Source organism: Panthera uncia (assembly GCF_023721935.1).
Source record: "Panthera uncia isolate 11264 chromosome B2 unlocalized genomic scaffold, Puncia_PCG_1.0 HiC_scaffold_24, whole genome shotgun sequence".
Taxonomy (NCBI): Eukaryota; Metazoa; Chordata; class Mammalia; order Carnivora; family Felidae; genus Panthera; species Panthera uncia.
Genome location: NW_026057580.1, coordinates 24,494,143 through 24,505,329, shown reverse-complemented (window position 1 = coordinate 24,505,329; position 11,187 = coordinate 24,494,143). Strand labels below are relative to the sequence as shown.

Here is an 11,187-nt window from a genome sequence, read left to right as displayed (position 1 = left end):
CTTGTAACATAAAGCAAGAAGTATTCCGGCCAGGAGTCTCCAACCCATCAATCCATCAAGACAATAGCCCATTAATAGAAACTCGGGCTAAGACAAAAGAAAGACAAGGTTGCTACAAAGGGCTCAGCTAGTTTAGTTCTCAGAGTAAGGGAAGTATTAGTTTAAGGGTCAAACCCACAACCAATAAATCACAGGTAAGAGAAAAAAAAAACCCTAAATATGTGAGGAATAGAGAAGGTTAAAAGGAATGACAACTGAAGTACTATACCACCTATAACCCTTCCCCACATTCCATTTTCTAAAGGATCTTCACACATCCTCTCTTCCAAGATAAAACAAACTTTCTGTGGCCACATGGTTCTGGAAGAAAAGGATCCAGTTATACATGGCACCTAAGGAGAGATACGAAAGGAGAAGGGCACAAGGAGCCAAAACACTTGCAGTTTTTATTCCATTTCCCTTTTATCAGATACCATCTTCAAGTCTTAGAACTTTGCTGTATCATGTTATCTTTTCACATTCTCACTGAAAGTAAAAAACAAAACTGGAAGTAGGAGATGTTCTGGGCAAAGGACTCAATGGATACCTTCTATGGCTCATTCTATAGAAATGGACCATTCACTAAAGTACTACAGCTCCTAAACACAGCCATCATTGACTTGATAATTGTCTTAGACAAGGCCTCTTAAATGACTAAAGTGAAAGAAATGCAAATCAAATATAATGTACTTACATCACTATGGGAGGTGCTAGGCTCTTCATCATCACTGCTGATCAGATCAATGTATTCCAGAACAGGTCTTAATGGTCCTTCCTATGAAACAATCAAGCAAATTAACAAGTCATGTAGTTATTCAAACTAAACCAGTCACTTAAAACAATCACTTTTTTTGTTGGGACTGGCAAGAATTCCTCTAAAGAGGCGGCCTATGGGCGCCAGAAAATAATTAGAACACACAGAAAAATATTCAGAGTACATGAGTAAGAAATGATGATGGGGCACCTGGGTGGCTCAGTTGGTAAAGTGCCCGACTTCGGCTCAGGTCATGATCTCACACTTCATGAGTTCAGGCCCCACATCGGGATGCTAAGAGCAGCTTGGGGCCTGCTTCAGATCCTCTGTGCACCCCCACCCTTGCCCCTCCCCTGCTCGTTATCTCTCTCTCTCAAAAATAAAAAATAAACATTAAAAAAAACTAATGACAAGATCTAAAAGGAAGAGTTTAAACCTTGGTAGAATATTAAGACAATGTTATTCTTCGAGGAAGGATTATTAATAATAAAGGAATTAGTGCTATAAGGACACAGATATGATTCAATGTTTTTTAGATGGGATGAGTATTAATTACCTGTTAGATAACCAGACTCAAAAACATGTGGTTCTCTGACTAACAGCTTGGCTTTATTTCCCACTCCTATAGTCAAACATCAAACCTGATTCTTCTCCATCCTGCTTCCAACCATACTAACTGCATCATATATCAGGCCTTGAATACTAGGCCTAAAAGCCTAGATTTTATTCCATAGGCAAGAGGGAATCAATAAATACTAAGATAAGGAAAACATGAGTACTGTGCTTTAAAATTAATCATGTAGATGAGTATGGAGAGTGGGAAATGCAGGGTAATTAATCAGTCAAATAATGCAAAAAAAAACCAGCAGCAAAGAGAGTAGTGTTGTAGTATATATACAAGACAATACATGGGTATTAAGAAAGAAAAAAAGATTGGCTATAAAAAACAAAATTCCAACAATAAAAAGGAATCAAAGAAGTCCCTAAGGTTTCAAGCTTGAACAACCAGCTGGATATATCTGGAATTCAGAAACAGGAAGCCGACACTCTTTTGAACATAATGGGTTGATGTACCAGTGGCACACAAAGTTAACTGGCAGAAGCCAGAAATGCAGGGCTGAAATCTGGATGTACAAACATAACTAGAAATACAGATTTGGGAGGGGTTCCTCTAGAAGACTAAATTGAACTATGATATTGCTAACAAAGAAAACAATGAGGAAAAAGAAGAAATTTAATGAGGCTCTTGAGGAAATGCTGGAATTTTAGGACTCAAGAAGAGCTAAGCAGGTAATTAAAGACTGAAGAAGAATCAGGAATGGATAAATTCAAAAACACTAGAGAATCCTCAAAAAGTTGTCAATGCAAAATGCAGTCAAAAACATGGACAACCAAAAAAACTGCCACTGAAATTGGCAACATGATTTTTAAATGCCTGAAAACAACTTTCAAGAAAGTAGCAAGCATATAAAAGCCAGGCTCTAAAATATTAAGTAGAACATGAGGCAATAGAGGCGCCTGGCTGGTCAATGCAGCATGCGACTCTTATCTTGGGGTTGTAAGTTTGAGCCCCACGTTGGTTGTAGAGATTACCTAAAAATAAAATATTAAAAAAAAAAAAGAGGCAGTAAGGCCATGAGTAAAGAATATTATTTTTTAAATTCTAATATGTTGAGAATAAGAGAAAGGAACACAGGAAGAGAATATAGCTGAGGGAAAGATTTCTTAGGATGCAGAAAGCTGACTGTTGGCAAGCCAAAGCGATCTATTCAGTGGATAAACTAACAGAGAAAGACTAGAGTCAGGACACAGAAGCTAAGATCTTTAAATATCCTCTTCCTTAGAAGAGACATTCTGTCTCAAAGATAACTTGTTTCTCCCTTAGGCTATTACTTCTCCTCAAGCAGAAAACTGCTATCCTTGCAGACAGGTTTTATCTAGGCACTATGATAAAACCAGAGACCAGAACTTCAGGACAGGGATCATGTAATAAGTAATTAAGATTTTTGCCTGAGCTGTAAAAATGGAAGTTTAAAAAAATGTTTTTTATTTTTTCTAAATGTTTACTTTTGAGAAAGAGTGAGTGAGCGAGCATGAGCAGTGAAGGGGCAGACAGAGAGGGAGACACAGAATCCAAAGCAGGCTCCAGGGTCTAAACTGTCAGCACAAGCCCAACGCGGGGCTCGAACTCCCGAACAGTGAGATCATGACCTGAGATAAAGTCAGACGCTTAACCAACTAAGCCACCCAGGTACCCCTAAAAATGGGAAGTTTAGAAAAGAGGATATTCTCCAATTATGGTCAACAGAGAGGAATCACCTACCTTTAGACTACAATCTACCACTGTTATTGTCAATGTTATACATTCAATTCAAGGAAGTAGAAGAAATAAAAATATGCTAGCTTCTCCTGTTCTAACGCCTTAACTTTGGGCTCTTCAAGAAATGTGCATTAGAAATTGTTATTACATGTCCATAGCAACAGCCCACCAAGAAAGTCTCCGGGTTACCAGAAATACACAGAGGGAGGGGCAGAGAGAGCTTCCATAAACAGAGAAAAAAGAGACGAAAGAAGGTAACAGAGTACAAAGCAAAAAGTAGAAGAGGACCCCCCCAAAACCCCCAAAACCCAGGATAAAGAAAAAGGTCACAGATGGGATTTAAAAACAGCTGCAGAAATAGCAGAAAATAGCAGGAGCAGGAAATGATGAAAGAAGACGATTACAAATTTACTGCTAGGGTGAACCATTAGACTGATATGCAACCAACTATTCCTGAACTAGCGAAAAATGACAACTTCATATGATTCACACTAATTAAAAGAGTAAAAACAATCTGGGTAGGAAATCCAAAAATGAGAAAAACCAAGAGTCATTTAGAATATTTATTGATTAACTCAGCAAATAATTATGGGTTTGTATGTGAAAGAATGGTAGATGACGATGACATGTATTTGAGACCACCAAAAAAAGCAGAAGCTGAGTTAAAAAATAAGAGAAGTATCCCCAAGGAAAATATTACTTATATGCACACACTCTAAACTTTAGTTATGGATATGGAAAAAATGCCACCATAACGAACTTAACGAATCAAAACATTTTAGTATTCCATTAATTTTACTACTCATCAATAACATTTGTCTTTGAGCCCTATACAGGACCTGTACTAAACTTCTCATGTAAATGATTCCATTTAATCCCCAATTACTTTATGAGATGAAACAGTGAATTATTACTATTACTCCTTTTAACAAATGAGAAAACTAAGTGAAGTACACCTGATTCTCTAAATATATAACCGGCTGTGTGGTCACTATAATTCTGAGGTTAAGTTCAAAGTATACACACTACATTTTTTTTTTAATTTTATTTTTAAGTAATCACTACATCCAACGTGGGGCTTGAACTCACAACCCTGAGATCAAGAGTCACATCCTCTACTGACTGAGCCAGCCAGGTGACTCTACATGCTTTTTTAAATCAATCCCTTATTACCTAAGTTTTTAAGAAACTTTGTCTTCCTTCAAAAAGAGAAAAAAAAGACTTCTTGCTATTGCCCTCAAATCTGAATAACTCATAACACTAACCAAACAATAAGTTATTAATTCCCCATAAGAATGTGTATTATGTCAAGAAACATTTCTTAAAATGTTTACAGTAACTGCCTATGTTCTTAACAAGTATAAATGCATGTTGTCCTCCAATTAAAGGCATTTTATTTGAATTTGCTCAACTCATCAACTAGTAAACCATCACTCTCATCATCCCTTTTGTACCAATAACAAAATCAAAGGATTCTACTCCCGAAGGCCGCACAATTAGGGCCAGGAGCACAGGCACAAACAACACAGTTTAGTAACACAGCTGAATTAATATTAATATTCTAAGTAAAAAAAAAAAAAAAATTAATGACACAAAAAGCTTTCATTCCTGCTACTAGAAAAATGATTATCATACAAAACCAAACACCAATTACCTATGACAGTTGACCCTTGAAGAACATGAGGGTTTGGGCTATGACCTTCCCTTCCATTATGGAATTGAAAATCGACATACAGCCATCTGACTTCCCAAAACATAACTACTAGAAGCCTACTGTTGATTGGAAGCCTTACCAATAACATAAGCAGTTGGTTAACAGGTATTTTGTATGATGTTATTATATACTGTATTCTTACAATAAAGCCAAAAATATTACAAAAATCATAAAGAAAATACATTTATAGTACTGTAAAAAAAACTAGATACAAGTGGATCCACGCAGTTCAAACCCACTGTTTAAGGGTCAACTGTAAATGGAAAATAATGTCAATACATTAAGATATGGACTGTAAGAAATGTAGTTCACCCAAGTCTAAAAGAATATGGATTTGAATACTGATGCAAAACTCTAATCTAAAATTTTAATAATGCATGTGTTTTTTCAATAGATTTCCAGTTACAGGATCAGGGATATAGTTTACTTGTGCAATCCTGCCCAGTTCAAAAATTCCAAGTGGTTCCCAACTGCCACTTTTAGACCACAATTCAAAATCTACACTATCTGGCCCACCCTTTTCTCTTTCACTTAAAAAGTTTTTATCCTCCAAAACTACACAGAATCTTCCCTGCTTTCCCATTTTGATGCCTTTCCTTATTTCTGTTCAAAATGCTCTTTTAAATACAAATACTAAATGTTACCTAGGCCAAAAAGGCTTCCTTTATTTTTTTATATAGCACCGGGTACTTTTTATAAAATAACTACTTTCTACAACCATTTACACAGTTCTCATAACCTATATTATCTTCCACATTGAAATATGGGCACTTACAGGTAGGACCTATTTTCAATTAATCTTTTGTAGTTCTAGAGTACTTACTTCATGACTTTGCATATCATGAGCTCCAGCATTATTTTTATTTACTGAGCTAATTATAGGTGCAAGACACCCAGCCAAGATACCTTCACATTTTTGCCCATGACTCTTACCTACTGCAGTTTAAGTATTATCACTTGACCTATGTGCTTCAGAAGCTAATGATGAAATTATACCTTGATTTCCTTCACTATTTCCATATGTTCAATGATTCCACATTATACCAATAATCTTGACTAAAACCTAAATCTCATGTGCTATTACCAAGATTATAATAGGTTGCCTTTGTGTCTCAAGTAGCACTGTGAAAAATCATGTCATCAGCTCTTGGCTAAAACCATTTTCTGGGAGTAAATTAACTAAAATATACAAAGTTTCAAAGAAAGACAGAAAGATGGTGGCTGAATAAGGGATCAGAAAAATATTCTCAGTTTTTAAAAGCTTGTGTTAACACCATTTCACTTTTACGAAAGACCTACATTGGTATCAGTTTTCACTAACTGAAGTAAATCTGAAGATTTTCTCTTATACAAAAAAAAAAAAAAAAAAAAAAAGTGATGAAAAACAGAAATACTGTACAGCATTTGTTTTGCAGAAAACCATTACAGAGGCGGTATGCACCCCAAGCAGCGAGAGTACCACTGCCAAGCTGCTTCCCTGTGAACTAAACTCAGCATTTCACTGCCATAGCTTTGGATTATGTCTGTAAACATCTGTACTTTATCTCAATTTATTTTGGACATCCATTAGCAAGATGTGTTTTAAGGTATCAGAAAAGCCAAAAAGAGGTTATTTTTGGGGTCTGGAAATGCTGAAAATTTTTCCATATAAGCAAATGGTAACTGCTTCTTTGCTTTAGACCCTCTTAGCTTATAAAGTTTTCATAGGTTTCAAATGTTTCTACTTTACAATAACTGGGAGTGGTGGAGATACACCTGTATTATTAAACTAAACAGAAAATGAGAGCAAAATGCTTAAATAAAAAGTTTTTGCTATGGTAACATTATGTTTGAGATCACCCAGGTATTGGCTTTGCAAAAATCAAACAGTACACTTATAAACCGTGCAGTTCTCTGTACGTATATTTCAACATAATTTAAATGAAAGGGATTTATTATCATTATTTCTTTCCTTCAGCACACTGCTATATTTTGCAAACCACTGAAAGACTGCTGTGCCACCATGTGATCAAAGACGGGAAAATTACATTAATGAGCGTGAATTAAGAAATCCAAGCCAGAGTAAATCAAGAAGCAACATTATAATGCCATTTTTGTATCTGAAGAAATCTTAAGCAGAGAACAATTTGTTATCTTTACTGGATGAGCATCACCTAAAGGAATCAAGGATAAGATTAGTTTACAGAGAGAAGTAGAAGGTTATATCTCAATTTATTTTAAAATAGAATTAAGTTATCATTAATTATCACTTAAGTGTTATCACTAAAAATGTAGAAGCAATGTTATTCATAGATCTCTTCTAAAACTGTAATTGTGCTTAATACATATAATTCACTTCTTCATTTGGAACTATCAGAACTTTGAACCTGTATTTGCCAACAGGGATAAATACAAGGTGTTGTATCAAGGTGCACACACAATATATTTTTTAATTTTTTAAAATGTTTATTTAGTTTTGAGAGAGAGAGAGAGAGAGAGAGAGAGAGAGACAGAGCATGAACAGAGGAGGGAAAGAGAGAGAGGGAGACAAAGAATCTGAAGCAGGCTCCAGGCTCCTTGCTGTCAGCACAGAGCCCGACACAGGGCCTGAACTCACAAGCCATGAGATCATGACTTGAGCCGAAGCTGGATGCTCAATCAACTGAGCCACCCAGGTGCCCCTGCACTATATATTTTTTATTCTTGACACAAAGATGTAAGATATTCTCTACATTTAAAATTAAAAGAATATTTTTAAAAAGCTTTTTTTTAATGTTTTTTTTTTTTTTTAATTTTTTTTTCAACGTTTTTCATTTATTTTTGGGACAGAGAGAGACAGAGCATGAACGGGGGAGGGGCAGAGAGAGAGGGAGACACAGAATCGGAAACAGGCTCCAGGCTCCGAGCCATCAGCCCAGAGCCTGACGCGGGGCTCGAACTCACGGACCGCGAGATCGTGACCTGGCTGAAGTCAGACGCTTAACCGACTGCGCCACCCAGGCGCCCTTTAATGTTTTATTTATGAGAGAGAGAGAGAGAGAGAGAGAGAGAGAGAGAGAGAGCGAGCGAGCACTTGCAGGGGTGGGGCAGAGAGAGAGGGAGACACAGAATTTGAAGAAGGCTCCAGGCTTTGAGCTGTCAGCACAGAGCTTGACATGGGGCTTGAACCCATGAACCGTGAGATCATGACCTCAGCTGAAGTTGGATGCTTAACCAATACACCACCCAGGGGCCCCTAAAATTAAAACAGTATTTCAAAAATAAAGAGTATTTTGAACTTCAGCTTAATACATTATTAAGCTTAAGTTACATACATGCTATACTGTAATTTTTTATTCCACAAGTACCAAAAAGTTTTTCAAATCTTATTTTTATAAATTCCATGATTCTCAACCCAACACCCATAGTTTATAAAGAAGTATATCATTCTTTCATATACACAAATATCAAGATGAATATTCTCCAAATACCAATATTCAGGAACAACCTGAAATATTTGTCCTAAGAAGCCATAGAATCCTGTTACCAACATACTTTAGTCCACTGTTAGGGCACCTGGGTGGCTCAGCTGGTTGAACATCCAACTTCTGATTTCGGTTCAGGTCATGATCTCAAAATTCATGAGATCGAGCCCTGCGTTGGGCTCTGTGCTGATAGCACAGAGCCTGCTTAGCATTCTCTCTCTGCCCCTTTCCCTGCTCCCATGCTCTCTCTCAAAATAACTAAACAAACACTTAAAAAAAAAAAAAAAAGAAAAAGAAAAAGTACATCTGAAACTAATTTAACACTATGTTAACCACACTAGAATTAAAATAAAAGGACAAAGGGCACCTGGGTGGCTCAGGTGGTTAAACATATGACTCTTGATTTTGGCTCAGGTCATGATCCCACAGTTTGTGAGATCAAGCCCCACACCAGGCTCTGTGCTGATAGGGTGGAGCCTGCTTGGGATTCTCTTTCTCTCTCTCTCTGCCCCTCCCCCTGTTGCATGCTAACCTGCACTCTCTCTCACTCTCAAAATAAATAAAAGGAAAAAGTACCACATGCACTAGCAATGGTGAAGACAGCCAAAAAAATGATCTCGTGAAAGACTCCTCAATAAACCAATTAAAGACAATACAAGAATGGTTTCACCACAATGGCCCTAACGTTGGGTATATAGAGGATATCATTTAATAACCAGCTTTACAAACTGTCCCAAACCAACAAACATAAAAACACTACAATCTATTAAGAAAAACTATACACGTTTCACAGCAAACCTCAAATAACTACAGTATTCAGAAAATGGTTTAGAGTAGAAGTATTCTCTAGCTAACTATGATACCACTTTAAGCTGAGCCTTTGCAACTCTTGACAGTTTTGGGTGAAAATCATCTCCAAATACGTCATAACCCCCACTCTGCCTAAACCAAGGCTTTACAAACTGTGGTTCAGAGATTCATATGTCCTTTCATCTTTCCAAAAGGAAGACTCCTAGGTCCCACCTACAAATTCCGATTCAGTGGGTATGGAAGGGTGAGGCCCCGGAATCCGCACATTTACCCTTGGTAATGCTTAAAGACCACTGACCCGAAGGGACGAAATTCTGAAAAATATGTGTGTTCCTGGTGATGTGGGGATCTCCATATGAACATCAACTCCTGCACTATGCTGTAACAAACACCATGATCTCACAGGTCAGGGAAGTCTTCAAGCTAGTCGCCTTCATGTTATGCAGCTACATAACGCTCAGATTTTGAGTTCTTGCAAGCCTTCTTGTTCTCTACCTCCTTCCTCATCATCACCTGTCCTCTCTCCCTCGCCTGCATCGTCATCTGTTACAGGACAACCTTGTCCCTCTTGGAAACACGCCTAGACTAAGCATTAAAACGGCGCTAAATAAACGCACGAGAAGCGTGATGGAGTGAGCACCACGGACTTTCGGCAGTCTTTGCGACGGCTACCGCAGCTGCTCAGAGCCCTCTTTGGGGAAATTTCCTAATCCTACGCCACGCTCCCCGGTGTTAGTACCTATCAGACGTTCATACACAGTTGCTCAATGAGGAGTGGACAGGTGCAGTACAATCACATAATGGCTTACCACGCACAGTCTTGGAACTCTAGGAAAAACCCGAATGTCGTAGCTACTTACACTAACAAACTGAATGTCATCTTCATTTTCATCCGTTGTTGACTCAGATGCTTCGGGCCCAGCTGGAGGGACAGATTCTATTATCTATAAAAATAAGCCAAAACACGCTTATCTATACAGCCACGTACTTGGTGGAAGAGACTTTCCCAAAAGGAACGAAAAAGAAAGAGCTTTTTAAAACAACGAGCTCTTGAGGAAACCTAACAGCACAACTGCATGCAAATCCGACTAAGAACAGAACTCCATGGAGTCGCGTTCTGCCTCTGCAGACGCGGAGCCACGGGGAGCGGACGCCGAAAACGACTCCCCAGCCCCTGCGAATTCCCCTATCTGCTCGAGGAGGAGGGATGCACGCTCACCGCCGAAGAGCGATCCTGTCTCAAAATGTCGCTCTCGCGGGCAGAGCGGCGACAACAGGGAGCACCGGGGCCGGCGTAGGGGACCGGGGGCGGCCGGGCGGCCATTGTTACCGCTGGGTCGTCGTTAGGACCCGCACCAGGCCGGAACGCTGGGCTCGGCCCGAGACGCCGAGGCTTTCGCCCCGCGGGCGCACAGCAGGCCACACACTCAACAAAACACAAAGCCCTTTCGCGGCGCGGCTGAGAACGCCGCGGCCCGACGCTCCACCACTCACCTCCGACCCCGGGTCTCCCATTTCTCCGACGGCCTAACTGACAGCACCACCGCTGCTGCGGTCTCCGCCGCCACCGCCGCCGTCGCAGCTGTCCCCGCCGCCACCGCCGCCACGACTTCCCTTCCCGCCCAGCACCGCTTCGCGCCGCCGTGACCCGCCCCTGCGTGAGCGCCGACGCCGCCGACGCCACCGACGCCGCGGGCGGAAAGAGGTGCGAAACCGCTTCAAAAGGAGGAGCGGCCGGCTCTGGCCCGCTATCCCCCCGAGTCTCTTTCGCACAGTCCCGGCCTGCCTTCTCCGCGCCGCGCAGGAACCTGGGAATTGTAGTTCTAGTGCCGCCCGAGACCGTCCCGGCGTCAGTAGCAAACCACGGAAAAGGACTCCAAAGCATGGCGCACACATTTTGCCACGCTGACGTCAGCTGCAGCTTTGCGGAGCCGTGGGCGGGCTAGGTTCTGTTTCATAGTGAAGGGCAGGAACAGGGATGTGGAGGTGTGTTTGCAATTGGGTATTGTATGGGTGTGGAATCGAAGCTCACCGGTGTCAGTTTTGGCCTAATGGCGGATGATGGGGATTAAATTCTCATATTCCTTTTTTAATTTTGTATTTTTTG

At 40.0% G+C, this 11,187-nt stretch overlaps 1 protein-coding gene across 4 annotated transcripts in view; it reads right to left on the bottom strand.

Annotated features, from left to right (window-relative positions):
• The window catches only part of ZNF451 (zinc finger protein 451), an 84,440-nt gene extending 73,579 nt beyond the window's left edge, over window positions 1–10,861 (bottom strand). Inside the window, exons 1-3 of one of the 4 annotated variants that reach the window (XM_049652854.1) lie at window positions 10,575–10,861; window positions 9,941–10,024; window positions 734–814 (exon numbers count right to left, since the gene is read on the bottom strand). In XM_049652854.1, coding sequence (XP_049508811.1) covers window positions 734–814; window positions 9,941–10,024; window positions 10,575–10,595 — 186 coding nt within the window. In that variant the 5' untranslated portion in view covers window positions 10,596–10,861. The other 3 variants (XM_049652850.1, XM_049652852.1, XM_049652851.1) reach the window with 3 other exon arrangements.
• Window positions 10,862–11,187: the final 326 nt, after the last annotated feature.